This window comes from Cervus elaphus, chromosome 22 (genome assembly GCF_910594005.1).
Source record: "Cervus elaphus chromosome 22, mCerEla1.1, whole genome shotgun sequence".
Taxonomy (NCBI): Eukaryota; Metazoa; Chordata; class Mammalia; order Artiodactyla; family Cervidae; genus Cervus; species Cervus elaphus.
In genome coordinates this window covers 30382413-30403642 of record NC_057836.1, presented here as the reverse complement: position 1 = coordinate 30403642, position 21230 = coordinate 30382413, and the positions used below count along the sequence as shown (strand labels likewise).

At 38.0% G+C, this 21230-nt stretch overlaps 1 protein-coding gene across 4 annotated transcripts in view; it reads right to left on the bottom strand.

The window, feature by feature from the left end:
• SLCO1C1 (solute carrier organic anion transporter family member 1C1) overlaps window positions 1-21230 on the bottom strand; it is a 76028-nt gene that overhangs the window by 15392 nt on the left and 39406 nt on the right. For all 4 annotated transcript variants that reach the window (XM_043882553.1, XM_043882556.1, XM_043882554.1 and 1 more), the window contains 5 exons: window positions 21092-21190; window positions 17126-17371; window positions 15422-15586; window positions 4248-4443; window positions 118-283 (listed from right to left, as the gene is read on the bottom strand). In XM_043882553.1, the coding sequence (XP_043738488.1) occupies window positions 118-283; window positions 4248-4443; window positions 15422-15586; window positions 17126-17371; window positions 21092-21190 (872 nt within the window). The remainder of the gene's footprint in view (window positions 1-117; window positions 284-4247; window positions 4444-15421; window positions 15587-17125; window positions 17372-21091; window positions 21191-21230) is intronic.

Genomic DNA, 21230 nt, shown 5'->3' with positions numbered 1-21230 from the left:
CGCCATGGATTCTATCGATGTGGTCTGCTCCTGGGTTGGTCCCTGAGACCCCATAGGGTTGTATAGTTAAGCACTGTTGCATGCCCAGGGGCACACACTTTAGAGAAGGTTTCTTACAGTCGCCTTTCCACTCCCGGTGGAGGTTTGACAACCAGCAAGACAAGCCGATGCATACGTGATTCCATTCTCACCACATATGGGTTCCCATTTTGTCTCTGAACATTTGCATCTTGAGTTGCAATCTGAAAAGAGAGCTCGTTCATGATAAGAGACAGGTTTGGTTCTGGAAAAAAAATGTAATGATATAAAATGTTACCTCTTAGTAGGCAATACCTTAATACTTTCAAAAATCAATGTTCTTGGGTATGTAAATGGAAATGCCAACAAAGTTTGCCTGGGGAGAACACAGTTGTCATCAGAAATACCAGCTTCTCATCATTAAATGTGAATTCACTCTTAGACAGCTTCCTTTTGATAATTAGAGGTTTACCACTTTACATGATATCCTGGTCTTGGCTGATGGGTTTTACTAACCTCTACAGCAGATGACACCACCTTTATGGCAGAAAGTGAAGAGGAACTAAAAAGCCTCTTGATGAAAGTGAAAGAAGAGAGTGAAAAAGTTGGCTTAAAGCTCAACATTCAGAAAACTAAGATCATGGCATCTGGTCCCATCACTTCATGGGAAATAGATGGGGAAACAGTGGAAACAGTGACAAGACTATATTTTGGGGCTCCAAAATCACTGCAGATGGTGATTGCAGCCATGAAATTAAAAGACACTTACTCCTTGGAAGGAAAGTTATGACCAACCTAGATAACATATTAAAAAGCAGAGACACTACTTTTTCAACAAAGTAATAGTCCATCTAGTCAAGGCTATGGTTTTTCCAGTGGTCATGTATGAATGTAAGAGTTGGACTGTGAAGAAAGCTGAGCGCTGAAGAATTGATGCTTTTGAACTGTGATGTTGGAGAAGACTCTTGAGAGTCCCTTGGACTGCAAGGAGATCCAACCAGTCCATCCTGAAGGAGATCAGTCCTGGGTATTCATTGGATGGACTGATGCTGAAGCTAAAACTCCAATACTTTGGCCACCTCATGCGAAGAGTTGACTCATTGGGAAAGACCCTGATGCTAGGAGGGATTGGGGGCAGGACGAGAAGGGGACGACAGAAGATGAGATGGCTGGATGGCATCACCGACTCGATGGACATGAGTTTGAGTAAACTCCGGGAGTTAGTGATGGACAGGGAGGCCTGGAGTGCTGCGATTCATGGGGTTACAAAGAGTTGGACATGACTGAGCAATTGAACTGAAATGAACTGACTCTAGAATGCTACAGTATTTTTTTATATTATTATGCATTTGAAAAAAGCTATCAAAGTAGAAAAACAGAATAAACTTCAAGAGCAATTTATGACATTACTCTATGTATCAATATAATAACAAACTCTCATACAATATTCCATCTTGTAGAACTACTATGGATTTGGTTACCCCAAATGTAAAGAAAAAAGACGTCTGAGATACCTTTTAGCAGAATGAGAGGCTATTTAACTAGGCCTCCTACGAAGTCAACCAGGAATATTTTATCTTATTCTCTTCTCTAAGGCATGAAGTTTTAACTGAGACTGTTTTGCTGTATCTGAAAGTACAAATGTGTGTCTTTGAAAGCTTAGAATCAGGCCACTGTGGATACTGTAGAGCCAAGATTATAGAAGATTAGAGCCAAGAGAACACTGGGGATGGTCTAGGTTAACTTGTCATTGGGAAAATCAGGAAATTCAGGGCCAAAGTAGGCAGATAACTTGCTCAAATTCACAACATTTGTCAGTGACAAACCCAGAGTCAGAACCCTTCCAGGCCTCTGGATTCTAAGTTCTTGTCTTGGGCATCAGACTTAATTCTCATCATTGCAGAAGAGAAACTTTTGCAATGCCATATCTAAAGCTTCTCTATACTGATCCTGAATGAATGTCCGGAATCAAACCAACCTTGTGGGACAAAGAAACTCTGGACAAACCCTGGAGAGCATGGTTATTTTATACAGTTAATTCTTTTATATTGCTGAAGGTAACATTAAATTTATCACTTAGGACAATCTTGAAGCAGAAGTTAATTGCATATATGTTTCCTGAAGGATATGTTGACAGTAGAGTCATTATTTAAATTTTTAATTATTATTAGTTTTATCAAATATGCCAGAAAGTTTATATTTATGAGATTTTTCTAAAGATTTAGATTTACCCATTGATGTTGCCTTTTCTTTGGTTGCTTCCAATAACAAAGCTACTCTTAGAGGTTAAATCTTTGCCATTGTTGAGAATATTCTTAAAAATATGGAAAGCAATTTCAAAAAAGAGGCGTTTTAAACAATGATAACATTATTACATTGTAGTTATAGTCTTTCAAGGTGAACGGCTTTCAGGGACCTAGTATTCAATGAAATTTTTTGTTTGTTTAAGAATATTGAATCTTTTATTATCATCTGAGTATACTTTTAATGTAAATCTCAAAATTTTTCTGTTGTCTACTTCTGTATTTGCTTTTGGCTTAGAGATAGCACAATGCAGTAGGAAAAAACATACTGGAAGGAAGTTAACTGACCTTTCTAATCTCAGTTCTTTAAATGACGGTAACAAAACTTCATAAAGGCACCTTAAGATAGAAGTGAGATGATAAAAAGGTAAGGTGTTTTCTAAATTGCAAAATATAAAGTACTTGACCACTGTCCACCCACCGAGGATCTTAGGAATAGGAAATCATGGCACAAGACTTCTACTCTCTCCAGAATCTTCTTCCAATTCCTGTTTATAACTAACATTCTTGATCTATATTGTTCAATGTTATCAAGGCAACGATACACTCTATTAAGTCTAACTGTTGCTGTGACAACTCCCAGAAGCAATGTTATATGAACTTTGCACTCACTAATTTTCCTGAACATGTTAGAGGACAAAAGGCATAATTGATGTGGGCTTCCTTTGTGGCTCAGTGATATAGAATCTGCTTGCAATGCAAGACATGTGGGTTCAATCCCTGAGTTGGGAAGATCCCCTGGAGGAGGAAATGGCAACCCATTTCAGTATTCTTGCCAGGAAAGTCCCAAGGACTGAGGAGGCTGGTGGGCTGCAGTCCATGAGGTTGCAAAGAGTCAGACATGACTGAGCATGTATGTAACAACAGGAGCAACTAGGTTAATGAAGGTGTTGGAACACGAACACCAGACAGATAAATGTGCAAAGAGGCTGGGGAGCAAGCAGTGAGCAAGAAGAAACTGAATCATCAGGAAACAACATGTTGTCAGGATGGTTGACCTTTGAGCCAACAGATAGAGTTTTAGGCAGCCAGGCAGATAAAATCAGGGAGGCTGGCCTGGCAACCTGTAGCAGCTCAATACTTTTTTTTTTTTTTTTTTTAAACAAATGATATATAGATAGGTAGGAGGATGAGGAGAATTGTCTCTGGGAACTCAGGTGCAGAGACAGAGTGATAGCGAGGACTCTTGAAGGGGAAGGATGAAGTAATTTCTTCAAGATCCAGCCTTTAGACTACTCTGGAAACTAAGAAATCTAATCACTACCCCCACACAGGATGGCATAAATCTAAAAGCATCAGTAAATCCTCCTGTGATCAACTGCAAAGAGCTGCATGTTCGTCACCGGGTTGAGGGATAGCCATTTTCTCCTTCAATTTCCCTTGACTTGAATGACAGAGACTGTAAAGTGTAGCATAGAAACCATTCCAGTTTTCTAGGTATCTAGTTTTCAAAGAAAATAAACTACAATTGTTTCCAAGAATGGCACTTCTATTTTGTGCTGGGTAAGTGCTAATCCCTTTCATGTGTATTATCTTGCCTTACAAAACCTTAAAAGGCAGTTATTATTTCTGGTTTTAAAATACTAACATTGAGGCTAGATTAAATAACTCGTACAGTATCACTTCACTAAGAATGGAGAAGCAAAATTCAAGGTCTGTATTTTCTACTATCAGGTTGCTTCCCTAAAGAAAGATATGGATTTGCTATTTTTTAATATTTGCTTCCACTTTCAGATTCAAAGAAAATGACAGATTTTGGTGACAACAACAGCTTCACGTCATAAGCATTGTCTATTCTTCCACAATAAAACAATAATTCCTTTTCATAGGTATGTTCTTAATAATTTAATTATCTTATCTTGAAACACCATAATTAATTTGGTTAAACAAACAGATCTCCTCTGATTACTTAATGAGTAAACATACCCTTGGTAGGAGATAGTTAATCCTGCCACATCAGAGTTTTCACAGCCCAGTGCAAACAGGGAAAGGAATAGCAGGTACCCAAGGACCGATGATCCCAAGTAAAGTTTTGCAGCACCACGAATACTGATTCTGAATTTTTTCATAACTATTCCCCCAGAGAATATTCCGAGGGCCACTGCAGGTATGTTGATGAGCCCTGAGGAAAAAGAAAAATGTGTCATTTTTGTGAACCTCTAAAAGAAATCTGAGTACATTCACCCAAACTTTCTAAGGGTTTGTGTGAAACTGTGTAATATAGTTTTTAACTTATTATTAGACTACTTGATCCATTTAAGTTTATAGAACTATTCAGCCACTAACATCTAGGTTTTAGATTAATGATAACACAGCTGACAGACCCAGGGTTCTGCCTATCACAATGTCTAGCATAGGGTTTGAAATCAATAAACACCGAATCAGTCAATGAATCTGGTGTTTGTGGTCTAATCCCAGGAATAACGGGTGCAATCTGGTGGCAATTAGATGATTATAATGCTTTTTAAGGCTGTGAATGAAAGAAGAATAGGCACATAGACTGTAAGGAATAAACAAACAATCACAAAAACAGTCCTGGTTCTATTTTCTGACCCCAACAATATTTGCTTTTATTGCCCAGCCTCTTAGTTTGATATGCTTTCTTACAGCATGAACAATAACAACATATTATTAGGCACCTTTCATATTTTTTTAAATTTGCTTACAGTGTACCAGTCACTTAGTTAAGCATTTGATATATTATCTATCACATCTACTCTTCACCACAACCTTAGAAGATAGGCATATGTTATCTTTATTTCAGAGAGAAATTTGTTGATGGTGGTGGTTAGTAAGTGGAAAAGCCAGATATGAATCCAGGAAGGCTGTTATCAAGTTAAATGCTTTCAATAACTATGTTAAACTGACTCTCCTTCAAGAGGATTTGGGAGATATAATTCTTCATAAATAGATGTTCAATCTCACTAGCAGTCAAAGAAGTGTGACTTAAAAAGCAATACTAGGAAGAAGTTCAACAAAGTGATTAAGAGTTTGGATCCCGAAGACCCAGCTCCATGGCTTTGAATCTCAGTTCCACAATGTAAATAGCTATGCAACTGCAAGTAATTCTCTGAGCTTCTCTAAAACTGTCTCCTCACATATAATATAGAACTAATAAGTGTCCTTAAAGTGATTAAATGGCGTGAAAAGTTATTAGCTTAATATCTGGCACAAAACATCATTCAATTGGGTTATTATGAACATTTCCATCTATGAGACAAAGATGAAAATGTTGGGGTTGGGGGAAGTGGAACACCTCTGTGTTAGGAAAGATGGAGAAAGAGGCTCTTTGGTTGGATTGTGATTGGTAAAGAACTGTAGGGAAAGGTAATCAGGCATCCAGTGCTCAACCTCTCTGTGATTAGAATCTCTCTCTCATATTGTCTACTCATCAATTACTGATATATCTTGAGATTTTGAGATAACACATTTCTTTCATGTAATAAAGGGCTGAAGTTTGTATAAACCTTGGCCAGCATCTGCTGAGGTACACAATAATTACAAGTATCCTTTTCTGACTCACACTGAAATTTGTGTTAAAAAATTAAAAATACTGACATACAGTGATAATAGATGCAAAGTAGCTTCCTTTCTTCCTTTCCTTTCTTTCTTTTCTGATTTATATATCTAGTCACTTAACTAAGTTTCATAGGATCTAAAACATCAAATATATAGTGATACTTGGTTAGCTATTACATTATTTTAAAAAATGTTTTCATCATGTATTGATAGATTATTTTTAAAAGGATATTTTGTTTCATCTCTTCGTGACTATGCATTGTTAGCATTAAAGTGATCGTATTAGAAATTAACCCACCTAGAAGGCGGCATGATCATGAAATTAGAGAAATTGAAAAAAGAGATATTCATTTTTGCTTCTTCAGCTGAGCTGAGGTTTGTGGGTGTGCAAATGGCAGAGATTGTGCATTGGGCTCCTGAAGAGCTGAACATCAGCTAAGAGGCACCTGCTGTTGATGATGTTGATGATTTTAACTTGAAAGTTTATTTGAATTAAAGAGTATTTAAATTCCATAGTGCTTTACAATTTTTGAAAGGTTCACACAATGTGATTTCAGATAACCCCATAATAACCCCCCTTTTAAAACATCCCTTATCTCTATATTGCTCCTACCCCCTTCCCTCTCCCCACTGGTAACCACTGGTTGGTTCTCTGTATCTGTGACTCTGATTCTTTTTTATTTTATTCACTAGTTTGTTATATTTTTTAGATTCCACAGATAAGTGGTATCATACAATATTTGTCTTTCTGTCTGGCTTCACTTTTTAGCATGATATCCTTCAAGTCTGTCTATGTTGCTGCAAATGGCAAAACTTCGTTCTTTCTTATGACAAGTGGGCTTCACTTGTAGCTCAGCTGGTAAAGACTCTGCCTGCAATGTAGGGGACCTGGGTTTGATTCCTGGGTTGGGAAGATCACCTGGAGAATGGAAAGGCTACCCACTCCAGTATTCTGGCCTGGAGAATTCCATGGATCACAAAGAGGCAGACATGACTGAGCTACTTTCACTTTACTTTTTATGACACACAGCTCATACAGCTTAATATTAAAAAAAAAAAAACCTAATCAAAAAATGGGCAGAAGGTCTAAATAGACATTTCTCTAAAGAAGGCATACAGATGACCAAAAAGCACATGAAAATATGCTCCACATCACTAATTACTAGAGAAATGAAAATCGAAACTACTAGGAGGTATCACCTCACACTGGTCAGAATGACCATCATCAAATAACACATGCTGGAGGGGGTGTAGAAAAAAGGGAACTCACCTACCCTGTTGGTGAGAATGTAAACTGGCATATGGAGAACAATATGTAGGTTTCTTAAAATCTAAAAATAGAGCTACCATATGATCCTGAAACTCTACTCCTGGGCATATATCCAGAGAAAACCATAATTTTAAAAGATACGTTGCTCCCCAGTATACATTGCAGCACCATTTACAATGGCCAAGAAATGGAAGCAAACTAATTGTCTTATCAATGGATAAATGTATAAAGATGGGATATAAAATATATATACACACACATACATACGTACACACACACAGAAAAAAAACATGAAATACTATTGCTCAACCATAAAAAAGAACAAAGTAACACCATTTGCAGCAACATGGATGGACCTAGAGACTATCACACTAAATGAAGTAAGCCAGACAGATAAAGCTAAATATCATACAGTATCACTTGTATGTGGAATTTAAAAGAAATATACAAATGAATTTATTTCCAAAACAAGCTCACAGACATAGAAATAAATTTATGGTTACCAAAGGGAAAAGGAAAGTGGGGGGAGGGATAAATTAGGAGGTTGGGATTAACATATACGTACTCCTATATGTAAAATAGATAATCAAGGACCTAGTTTTTAGCATAGGGAACTATATTCAATATTTTATAATAACCTATAGGGAAAGAGAATCTGAAGACTATATACATATAATGTATAACTGAATCTCTGTGCTGTAGAATCTCTGAAACTAACACAGTATTAAAAATCAACTATACTTTAATAAAAAAGAAAAATTTATTTTGTAAAGTACCCATCCTGCCTGGGACATCAGAAGCAATGGCACAAAATACACTCTTTGGCCTGAGCAACATGTTGTGCTAAATTTCACTGACTTCCCAGCACTCCATCTGGCTTAGAATAGCCTGAGACTAAAGGAATTCTAGGGATATTTCTCCCTCAGAACAGATTGTTAATAATCAGGAATATCCTCTCTAGACCCACCTCTTTTTCAGAGGCTTGTGTTCTCTTGAAACTTGCAGAGGATTTAATGTGTTCTCTTGCTTATAGGTCTCTCTGCTCAAGAATATTTGCTATCTCTGCCACAGAGATAGCAAGATAATTGCTATCTCTCGTCCTCCCCAACCTCCATCCCTGTTCTCATGCATTCATCTTTTAACACCTCCCTGTCCTTTTGCTCTTAATTCAGATAGCATCATCTCCCAGATAATTCTTTCTGACTCCAAGGGTATGCTTGTTCATCCAGAGTACCCTGCATGCGTGCATGATCAGTTGTGTCTTTGTGACCCCATTGACTGCAATCCACCAGGCTCCTCTGTTCCTGGGATTTCCCAGGTAAGAATACTGGAGTGGGTTGCCATTTCCTCCTCCACCAAAGTGCTCTGGGCTTCCCCTAATTAGAGTACCTATCACATCCTCTACCAGCCATATCATGCCTCCAGAGGATGCATCTGATACCAGGGTGCATGACTTGGTCATCAGAACCCCCTTTGAAGCCCTTGTGTGGGGTCCTAGAGGCAGCCTTGGTACTTATCAAAATTGCCTGTTTGTTTGTTCATATCTCTCACCCTCCAATCAAACCTTCAAGAGAAGAACTATGCTCATGATAGAATCCTGTGTTTCTTACATAGGTGGATTTCTATTAAAATGTGCATAAAAGCCATTTCTCCAGAATATCTTTCTCAATTTCAGGATGACTAAATTATAACATGATTCAAAAAAAGATTAGTAGGACTTTTCAAATATATTGTCAATTTGGTTCTCCCTTTCAAGTTCCCTAGGATCTGTGCAGGGCCACGTCATCCATGCAGGGCCAGTTTGGTGGCAAAGTTCCTGAAAAGCAGATGAAATGTGCTTCTCACCTCCCAAAGCTTTTTTTCTTTCATCTTAGGTATTTCTGAGCCATTCAATGAGGTAGAAATTTCAGTCTGATTTCTTCATTGCACACTTTTTCCACTCACGTTGTAAACTGTGCTGCTCTTAAAATGTTTACCATCTGAATATTTCAGATGGAAATATTAGCCATAATTTATGCTGGCATCTGTAATTTATTTCAATTTATTTTATATATTTTCTCTTGAATTTAACATTTATATTTATCCAAATATCAGGCAAGCTGAGCTTGTCGTTGTTCAGTCACCAAGTCGTGTTCAACTCTTTGTGACCCCACGGACTGCAGCATGCCAGGCTTCTCTGTCCTCACCATCTCCCAGAGTTTGCCCAAGTTCATGTCCAATGAATTGGTGATGCCATTCAGCCATTTTGTTCTCTGTCACCCTCTTTCCTTCTGTCTTCAATCTTTCTCAGCATCAGGGTCTTTCCTAATGAGTCAGTTGTTCACATCAGGTGGCTAAAGCATTGGAGGTACAGCATCGGTCCTTCCAAAGAGTATTCAGGGTTGATTTCCTTTAAGATTGGCTGGTTTGATCTCCTTGCTCTCCAAGAGACTCTCAAGAGTCTTCTCCAGCACCACAGTTCAAAAGCATTAATTCTTTGGCGGTCTTCCTTCTTTATTGTCCAGCTCTCACATTCGTATGTGACTACTGGAAAGACCATAGTCTTGACTGAACAGACCTTTGTTGGCAAAGTGATGCCTTTGCATTTTAACATACTGTATAGGTTTGTCATACATAGCTTTCTTGCCAAGAAGTGATCATCTTCTAATTTCATGGCTGAAGTCATAATCTGCAGTGATTTTAGAGCCCAATAAGAGGAAATCTGTCACTGCTTCAATGTTTTCCCTTTCTATTTGCTATAAAATGATGGTACTGGATACCATGTTCTTAGGTTTTTTTTAATATTTAGTTTTAACCTATCTTTTTTACTCTCTTCCTTCACCCTCATCAAGAGGCTCTTTAGTACTTTAGGATATTTTTAGAGATTTTTTTTCCCCAGTGAAGTGAAAGTTCTGGTTACATCATGGACCTTCACAATATTACTCTAATATTAGAAGACAAAATATTAAGATTTGAATGTTACAAAGAGAGAAAAATGTCAGTAAAAATGTACACTTTCATATACCTGTTCAGTGCAGACAAGTAAACTTAGCCATCCTTCTTGGGGATAATAACAGTTTTTCCCCCTCACAAATTAAGATAGTTTTCCATCACCTCACAAGTTTTTAATGTAACTTTACTTAATTCTAGAAGACATCTTATTACTATTCTGAATTTGCTATTCTAGCTTAGCCACAAAATAAAGCTTTCTATTATAATTATTTTTTCTCAAAGGATTTTAATTTTTCCTTATTTGTTTAACATCTCCAAAAATTGAGAATGATAATCATTTTTGTCAATTACAGTCAGTATTGTTATATCTTGTCTACTAGTTACTATTTTATTTAATCAAAAAATTTCAAGAAATTAAGCAAAAATAAATAATTTCAGTCTGAGTTATAAGAAGGGGAAGAAGAGATCATGTCCATGTACCTTCACAGTGATTAAAAAAGGCTTAAATGAAAGATTCACCTGCTAGTCAAATTTCTTTCAGTAGAAGTTGCAATGGAAATTTTTTTAAAGCTCATACCGTTTATAAAAAAGCAGAATCATTTTGCAATATACTATCTAGTCCCTGAATTTGAAACATCTTTATCTTTCTTTCATTTTTGTAATAAAAAAGTCATTAATATAAGAAAATGCTATTTCTAGACTTTAGAAAGAATGTGACCAACATATAAAAACACATACAGTAAAATAGTCATTGGATTAGTCAGCCCTTGAACACTTTAGAGAAATCCCTGTTTATTCTTTCATCCATGTCATATCAAATATTTTCTCTGAGAGTAGAATGGAAATGTGTCTTCTTTGGGCCTTTCTCATATTTTATCACAGAAAGGGTCATTCTCCCACAACCCAAAGGAAAAAGATGGAGAAAAGAGCCAGGGGTGGGAAAGAAATGAAAGGGAGAAAGTATTTGTTGAATGAGAATTACGTGCATTTCCAATCCATTTTACATGTCTTTTCCCATCTTTATTTTAACCCAGTGATGCATTTCTTTTCACCATTCTGATTAAAATAAGTGTTAGGGATGTCAGATAATTTACCCACTTCCCTTACTCTGCTGTATCCTATACTTACTAATGTAAAATCATACCACTCAGGAAAGTATCCTAGTTATTTCATGCTTATGTTAGTCACTCGGTTTTGTCTGACTCTTTGAGATCCCATGGACTGTAGCTCACCAAGTTCCTCTGTCTATGGGATTTTCCAGGCAAGAATACTGGAGTCAGTAGCCATTCCCTTCTCCGCAGGATCTTCCCAACCCCTTGCAGGCAGATTCTTTCCCTTCTGAGCCACCAGGGAAGCCTAACAATACTGGAGTGGGTAGCCTATTCCTTCTCCAGTGGATCTTCCCAACCTAGGAATTGCATTGCTGGTGGATTCTTTACCAGCTGAGCTACCAGGTATGCCCTATGAAAGTTGCTCAATTGTGTCCAACTCTTTGTGACTCCATGGGCTGCAGACCACCAGGCTCCTCATTCCATGGAATTCTCCAGGCTATCATACTGGAGTGGGTAATGATTCCCTTCTCCAGGGGATCTCCCCAACCCAGGAATTGAACCCAGGTCTTCTGGCATTGCAGGCGGATTCTGTACCGTCTGAGCTACCAGGAAAGCTCATCCTAGTTATAAGGATGTGGAATTACTAAGCATTTTCATTTACCTCTCACAAAAGTACCTGAATTATCTATAGATATGTCAGAAACATGAGGAATTAGGGTGCCAGGCAACCTTTGCTAAATGGCTCAAAAAAATCTGATGATGAGTTTGTTTGGATCTCAGAGTCCATTTTAATATACAGCATAGGGTTATAGATTAAAAGAAATCAGCTAGCCATAGATAAAAAGATAATTATTAATCAGATTCTTCCTGTCAGTTTTCCAAAAATAATTATGCCCACTGAGGAAATACAACTCAGAAACTCACATAAAATAGTTTCATTCCTGGCTATATAATTATGTATGTATGCTATATAAGCATGAAATTGGGCAGGTCATTAAATCTCTCAGAATCTTACATTCATCATCTGTGCTAATTACCCTTAAAACAATTTTATAGGTAGAGCATATTTCATTTATTATCTACTTAATAAAGGAATGAGATTACATATAGTTTCATTTCTATTCTAAGTAACTTCCCCCAAATGCCCTTAATTTTCCTTTATGAAATAAACTTTTCAATTTGAAAATGGTAAAAAAAAACGTATTCATCATCGTAGTGAGAGCAAAATCAAATGTGTTATGTATTATGCACATATTAGATCTCTAAGTATCATGCACATATTGAATAATGAGAAGTAAACATGTATTAAAGGTGTGTTCCTTCACTACAATTCATGGGGAAAAGATAGTCTCTTCATTTTGATAAGTGAACCTTGACTTCCTTCACATAATACAAAAAATAATAACTTGAAGTGGATTATAACATAAACATGAAAGTTAAAACAATCTACTAGGAGCAATTTTATTTTTCATAACCTTGGGGTTTGATAAATATTTCTAAAACAGGCTCAAACTAGCACTAATGAAGAAGCAAAAGATTAAAAATGGACTGAATTAAAATTAAGAAGAGCGAAAAGGAAGGTTGAAGTCTGTGAGAAAGTATTTGCAAAATACAAAAAATTTGTATCAGGAAAAATCTACAGTACTCCTACAAATCAATAATGACTAGCAATCCAATAAAAATGGGCAAGCCACTCAAACAGAGTTAACAAAAGATAATGTTGAAATGACCAATAAGCTTGGGAAAACATGCTCAGTATTGCTAGTCAATAGATTAAGCCACAGTAAGATACCATCAGACCCCATAAGAATGGTTACAATGAAAAAGACTGACAATACCAAATAAAAGAAGGATATGGAAGAACTGGAGTCTTCTTACATTTCTAATGAGAGGAAACATTTGCACAACATTTTAACGAAATACTTTGGCAATATCTACCAGATCAAAACATACACATACCGTAGGATCCAGCAATTCTACTCCAACTTAGAGCCAAGACAAAGGACTGAATCTGCCTACCAAAATACATGTGGAATGTTTGTGCAGTGTTATTTAGAATAGCCCAAAGCAGTAAACAGGCTTTCCAGGTGGCTTAGTGGTAAAGAATCCTTCTGCCAATGCAGGAGATGCAGGTTCATACCTGGGTCAGGAAGATCCCCTGGAGGAGGGCATGGCAACTCACTCCAGTATTCTTGCTTGCAAAATCCCATGGATGGAGGAACCTAGTGGGCTACAGTCCATGGGGTCACAAAGAGTTGGACATGACTGAGCAAGCATGCAATGCCAAAGCAGTAAATGACCCAAATATCCACCAGCATGAAAATGAATAAACTGTGGTGTATTCATATAATAGGATATTGCACAGCAATGAGAACAAACCACCACTGCATGCAATAACATGAATGAGTCTTGTAGATTTCACTTCCATTGGGAAAAACCTAGACACAAAGGAGTACATAGCTCATTATACTATTTATATAAAGCTCAGAAACAGGCAAGGCTCGTCTGTGATGGTGGACTTCAGAGTAGTTATTAATTTGGAGAAGAATGTTGGATAGAAGAAGGTTTGAGGGAGGCGACTGGGACACTAAAGTGAGCTACAGGTTCTGGATAATGATTACTACACACATATTTTTGTGTAAATATTTGTCTTGCTGAGCTTACATTTGAGATCTGTAGACTTAACTGCTGCTTGCAAGTTATGTCTCAATAAACAACAAAAAATTAAAAGTTTTAAATGTTTCAAACTTTCATTCCATACATTGATTGGCATGGGTGGAATATAGGTTTGAAAAATGCTAAAAAATGTTTCTTCAGATCAACCATTAAATAATAAAATCAGTTTGAGACAATTAATGTTGAATGTAAAACTTCAGTGGTATGTGCTAAGTTGCTTAGTCATGTTTGACTCTTTGCAACCCTGTGGATTATACCCTGCCAGGCTGTCCTTGGGATCCTCCAGGCAAGAATACTGGAGTGGGTGGCCTTTTCCTTCTAGAGGGTATCTTCCTGACCCAGGGATCGAACCTGTGTCTCTTATGTCTCTTGCAATGGCAGATGGGTTCTTTACCACTAGTGCCACCTGGGAAGCCTCTCAATGATATAGCCTTAGCAGTTAAAATTTAGGGGAAGAGCAGACCAAAGAGTCAATTAAAATTGCATATGCTAAGTGTCCATTGTCTAGGATTTTACAGGAAAATTACATGTCTTAAAATATTATATGCTTAGCTGTTTCCCCACTCCCCATTCCCCAGGTTTCTTTCAGAGATAGATGAATAGAGCAATATTTAAAATGTTTATGAAGGAATGATTCTAAACCACTGGAATCTCCTGTCATAAAAGAACATGTCCAAAGGGACAGAATATGAAACAATAGCATTAAATGACATCTTCACGGACTTTGGGGCTTCCCTGGTAGCTCAGCTGGTAAAAAATCCAGCTGCAACGCAGAAGACCGCAGTTTGATTCCTGGGTCTGGAAGATCTCCTGGAGAGGGGATAGGCTACCCACTCCAGTATTCTTGGGCTTCCCTGTTGGCTCAGCTGGTAAAGAATCCACTTGAAATGTGGGAGAGCTAGGTTTCGATCCCTGGGTTGGGAAGATCCCCTGGAGGAGGGCATGGCAACCCATTCCAGAATTCTTGCCTGGAGAATCCCCATGGACAGAGGTGTCTGGTGGGCTACAGTCCATGGGTCTCAAAGCATCAGACACAACTGAGCGACTAAGCAAACAGTCCCGGTTTTAAAGGGTACAGTTGCTTGCAGGACCGTGGTTATGTATTTGAAGATTCTGGTTCTTCATTCATCTTTTCATATTTTTCTTTGCCTTTGAATACCTTCCTCTTAAATGGTTGCTCTGCTGTGCTAGAAATACAGGCCTTTTAAACAACCTCAAATGTCAGGAGTCAGAGAAGTCTTTCAATCCTGAGCAAATATAAACTTTGTTTTGCAATGCATACCTTCTAACCTGTTTGAATACTCACCTTTTGTAATCCTAGAAGCTCTTCAGGTAGAAGAGGCACTGTTATGAGGTTTCAGCTACACTTGAAAGACAGACAGCCAGTGTTAACAATCCCCTAACAAAATGCATGTTTAGTCTACATGGTATGCTCATGGTCAATCACACACTGTTCTAAATAATTCTTGACACAAAGTTGTACCACAGACTTTCTAAATATCTTACTCTGCTAGATTTTTCCACTCACTTTCTAAAATGTCATAAGTTGCTTTCAGTCTAAATATCAGAACAACTTTTTAAAATTACTAAGGATCAATAAGACACAGAGTTGATAATACCTATTGGAAAGCAGGAAGGACAGAGAAGCGTACCGATAACAAAGTTGGCCTTAGAGGCTGACTGCCCATACTGTTGCTCAATGTACTTCGGTTTGTAAGTTACCATGCCAAATAAAGAGTTGAACTGAACGGTGCTTGCACACAAATATAAGAAGTACACCGGATTTCCAAAAAGACTCTTCAGTGATGGCAGAAAATCTATAAGACAAAAATAGCATGGAGTAATTAAAGACAGGGTCACACTTGGCAGAAGATGCAGCCATAGCCTCAGAGCTGAATGGTTGAGTCCTGTTGTCGTGGTTCCCAGGAGTGTTTATAGAGTGGTACACCCACACACTGAATGTTAAGCCAGTGACACAAGACAGAGTTGAGATCTGGCCAGGTTCAGATCCAGACATAGGTGCTCACTTCCACAAGCATAAGATATAGATTATAAATTAGAATCAGTCATATGAGAATAGATTCCTCTGATGTGGTAAGAGATATGAGGTATAAGGAAACTCCCTCCCCATCAAACTGAAAGTCATAGGCTGGACATCAGAAACTTGAGTTTTCTGGTCTCTCTCCTTTTGAACTTGGGTCCTGGAAGCAGAGAAGAGAATGTAAAACTTTTCTCCAGTTAATTCTTAATAGAAGGAGCTTTGGCATTCTCTCTTCTTCCTTTTATGCAAGCCAAATAGAAATTTGAAGATTTTCTGTAAATGTCAATACTGCTGGGCCAGTTGAAGGGGACCAATCTTTCTCATGGCCACCCATTCCCACAGGAAGGGAATTCACTAGCACTTGTCTGACCTTTGGCCCCACACCACACTCACTCCTTTGATCATTGGTGGGACACATGCAGTGGTGTGCATTCTCAAGTGGGTGGATGTTATCTGTCAATTGCCACAAGTCCTGAAGGTTTTTTCTGACCACGCAGTCCTTCCAGTGAATATTCAGGACTGATTTCCTTTAGGATGGACTGGTTTGAACTCCTTGCAGTCCAAAGGACTCTTAAGTCTTCTCTAGCACCGCAGTTCAAAAGCATCAATTCTTCAGTGCTCAGCTTTCTTTATAGTCCAACTCTCACATCCATACATGACTACTGGAAAAACCACAGCCTTGACTAGACGGACCTTTGTTGACAAAGTAATGTCTCTGCTTTTCAATATGCTAGCTAGGTTGGTCATAACTTTCCTTCCAAGGAGTAAGCGTCTTTTAATTTCATGGCTGCAATCACCATCTGCAGTGATTTTGGAGCCCAGAAAAATAAAGTCAGCCATTGTTTCCACTGTTTCCCCATCTATTTGCCATGAAGTGATGGGACAGGAGGGCTGTTTGCAAGGTCTACATGGAGGAAGTGTAAGGGCGGAGATGGCAGCAAAGATTTTTTAATAATCTTCATTTCTTCTTCCTGTGCTCAGTTGCATCCAACTCTTTGCAACCTTATGAACTGTAGCCCAACAGGTTCCTCTGTCCATGGAATTTCCCAGGCAAGAATACTGGAGTGAGTTGCCATTTCTGCCTCTAGGGGAGCTTACTGATCCAGGGATCAAACTCTGAAGTCTCCTGCATCCCCTTCATTGGCAGACAAATTCTTTACCACTGTGCCACATGGGAAGCCTGGCTTCATGTATAGTTTCTCAATTTTTTTTTCTGAACACATGAAGTGGAGAAAGAAGTATTGTTTATAGATTACCATGAAAATTTCAACAGGAATATGGAAAGTGCTTCAGAACCAAAGAGAATCGGGCTTACCTCTTGCCATTTCCATGATTTTTGCTTTTTCTCCAGGAGGTGTTTGGTAATCCGTGTGATCATCCATAATAAACTTAGATTTCTCAGAGGAGGAACTGGAGTCCTCTCTGCTCCTGGGTCTTGGTAGAGTCCTTGGTAAACACCAGAAAGGCACAGCTGCCAGAAGAGTGATGCTTCCTGCTATGAGGTAGCCAAGCCACCAGGCACCCACCCACTGCGGGTCCTTTGGGGTGATGGTTATATCATCTGAAAAAGACATAGGGTGGCTAGAGAACATATACAGCAAAGCTAGTGCATTAAATAAGCCTCTTAAAATCCTAGCATTAGCTCTATCACATCATAAAAATACATAATAATTCATACATGGCAACTTTTTTTCTAATCTGAACATATGCCTGATGAACTATGGATGGAGATTCATGACATTGTACAGGAGACAGGAATCAAGACCATCCCCAAGAAAAAGAAATGCAAAAAAGCAAAATGGCTGTCTGAGGAGGCCTTACAAATAGATGTGAAAAGCAAAGGAGAAAAGGAAAGATATTCCCATTTGAATGCAGAGTTCCAAAGAATAGCAAGGAGAGATAAGACAAGCCTTCCTCAGTGATCAATGCAAAGAAATAGAGGGAAACAATAGAATGGGAAAGACTAGAGATCTCTTCAAGAAAATGAGAGATACCAAGGGAATATTTCATGCAAAGATGGGCTCAATAAAGGACAGAAATGGTAGGGACCTAACAGAAGCAGAAGATATTAAGAAGAGGGGGCAAGAATACACAGAAGAACTGTACAAAAAAGATCTCCATGACCCAGATAATCATGATGGTGTGATCACTCACTTAGAGCCAGACATCCTGGAATGCGAAGTCAAGCGGGCCTTAGGAAGCATCACTATGAACAAAGCTAATGGAGCTGATGGAATTCCAGTTGAGCTATTTCAAATCCTAAAACATGATGCTGTGAAAGTGCTGCACTCAATACGCCAGCAAATTTGGAAAACTCAGCAGTAGCCACAGGACTGGAAAAGGTAAGTTTTCATTCCAATCTCAAAGAAAGGCAATGCCAAAGAATGCTCAAACTACCACACTGTTGCACTCATCTCACACGCTAGTGAAGTAATGTTCAAAATTCTCCAAGCCAGGCTTTAGCAATACGTGAACCATGAACTTACAGATGTTCAAGCTGGTTTTAGAAAAGGCAGAGGAACCAGATATCAAATTGCCAACATCCGCTGGATCATTGAAAAAGCAAGAGAGTTACAGAAAAACATCTATTTCTGCTTTATTGACTATGCCAAAGCCTTTGATTGTGTGGATCACAATAAACTGGAAAATTCTGAAAGAGATGGGAATACCAGACCACCTGACCTGCCTCTTGAGAAACCTGTATGCAGGTCAGGAAGCAACAGTTAGAACTGGACATGGAACAGACTGGTTCCAAATAGGAAATGGAGTATGTCAAGGCTGTATATTGTCACTCTGTTTATTTAACTTATATGCAGAATACATCATGAGAAAAGCTGGGCTGGAGGAAGCACAAGCTGGAATCAAGATTGCTGGGAGAAATATCAATAACCTCAGATATGCAGATAACACCACCCTTATGGCAGAAAGTGAAGAGGAACTAAAGAGCCTCTTTGATGAAAGTGAAAGAGGAGAGTGAAAAAGTTGGCTTAAAGCTCAACATTCAGAAAACTAAGATCATGGCATCCGGTCCCATCACTTCATGGGAAATAGATGGGGAGACAGTGGAAACAATGGCTGACTTTATTTTTATGGGCCCCAAAATCACTGCAGATGGTGATTGCAGCCATGAAATTAAAAGATGCTTACTCCTTGGAAGGAAAGTTATGACCAACCTAGAGAGCATATTGAAAAGCAGAGACATTACTTTGTCAACAAAGGTCTGTCTAGTCAAGGCTGTGGTTTTTCCAGTAGTCATGTATGGATGTGAGAGTTGGACTGTGAAGAAAGCTGAGCGCTGAAGAATTGGTGCTTTTGAACTGCGGTGCTAGAGAAGACTCTTCAGAGTCCTTTGGACTGCAAGGAGTTCAAACCAGTCCATCCTAAAGGAAATCAGTCCTGAATATTCACTGGAAGGACTGATTCTGAAGCTGAAACTCCAATACTTTGGCCACCACATGCGAAGAGTTGACTCATTGGAAAAGATGCTGGTGCTGGGAAAGATTGAAGGCAGGAGAAGAAGGGGATGACAGAGGATGAGCTAGTTGGATAGCATCACCAACCAAATGGACATGGGTTTGGGTGAACTCTGGGAGTTGGTGATGGACGGGGAGGCCTGGCGTGCTGCGGTTCATGGGGTCGCAAAGAGTTGGACATGACTGAGCAACTGAACTGAACTGAACATTATCATGATCTTGATTTTTAAAGGAAAGAAGATGTCTTCAGAGCACAATTATTTCTCTTTTGTTCCTTAGATTAAAAATATAGAATCCACAGTCCTGAAGGGGTTCTTACTCTGCTCTGGGCTTCTGCAGAGGGACCCCAGGACCTATGACAGGAGGAACGCAACACGCGAGAAAGACTTAGGAGGGTTTAAAGCCTTCTGCTACCTCTCCAACATGAGTGCCATTTTCCTCTGATTTACACATTGAATGTCTAGAATTTTACTGAAAGAAAAAGACCCTATATGCTTAGGCCCAAATCTAGTCTGAGCCACTCAGAATGTTATTTATTAAATGATGATTAGTAATATTTCAGAGATATTCTAGTTCTGAAACAAGATTTGTATATGCTTTAATAATTAAACATCAATATTTATTCATTATAAAATTTTTGATACTGTTTCTTATTTGACTGAAATGTAAGCATTGACAAATGTATTTTAAGCAAATAAAGTTTTTTTAAAAATATATATATAAGAACATATGAAACATACTATTGTACTCTAACTCTATTACACTCTATGAGAATCCTTTGACAATTAGGCTTGATCAGCACTACATTATACTCAGTGAAATGTTTGATTTAGTTATCACTGCATGTTCATTGCTTCCTTTTCACAATTTTCCTTGGTACCTCTCATCATGCCAACACTTTCTTATCTATATCAGCCATGACCAGATTTTAAACATCATGAAGTCAAGGAATCAACTGTTTTGTTCACTTTGGTAGAACATCACTTGAGTTAGAGTAGACATGAAATAAATGTGAGGAGTAATAAATGAATAAACAAAATTTCTGGAATGCATATTCCAGTTATTTGATTAAAAAAGAATAGCTAGCTCAAGTGTTTTTCATTCTATTGTAACACATAACAATCATTTGTAGCACACACTAGTGACAAGGTGATTCCAAAATTTTTAAAACTAAAATTTGTTTTCTTGTTTTTGACTGCTTTCTAGGAATTCTTCAGGAAAACAGATAATTTCTATGTATGTCTAGGGCCTACATCTTATAAGGAAAGAAACAAATTAACAGCTATGGAGAGATGAAGTCCTCATTTATTCCCTCCACAAGCATTCCTCCAGAAGGAAAGTTAGTCTCACTATAAAGTTTTTTCAGCTAAAAAAGATTTGTACATTAAAGAAAGGAATTTTAGTTGCCAGAGACTTTCAATTGTTGGCCTTTTTGGAAAGTCCAGAAATATGTTATTAATTGATGTGACTGTAGTAAATGTTGATTCACCTGAAGCCTGTAAGAAGCTACAGTTGTTAGTCTTAACTAAGCTTGAATGTCTTTAAACCAGGAAACCAGAAGTGGGAAATGATACAACTGATTAACAAACTATGGTTCATCTGGTTGTAATCACCACCTATTTTTCATGTTCCATTTATTAATGTGTGTGATAATTGTATAAGTAGTAAATTTCCAAGGAGTATTTTCATTTTATGAAAGACTACCATCCTATCATTTTGTAAAAAGACAATTTGATATTTTTGACACTACTCCCATTAAAAATTACAGTAACTAAAATAGATGAATAAATAGAAATAAACTTCCTTACCTAGATTTACAAAGCCAATGTCAACATACAGTTTGGCACATAACGAGCCTAACAGGAAGCCAAAGATTGGTCCTATAATTGCAACTGTCTGCACACATCCTACAAAATACAAAAGTACCATTTCTTTGCTTTTGTACAT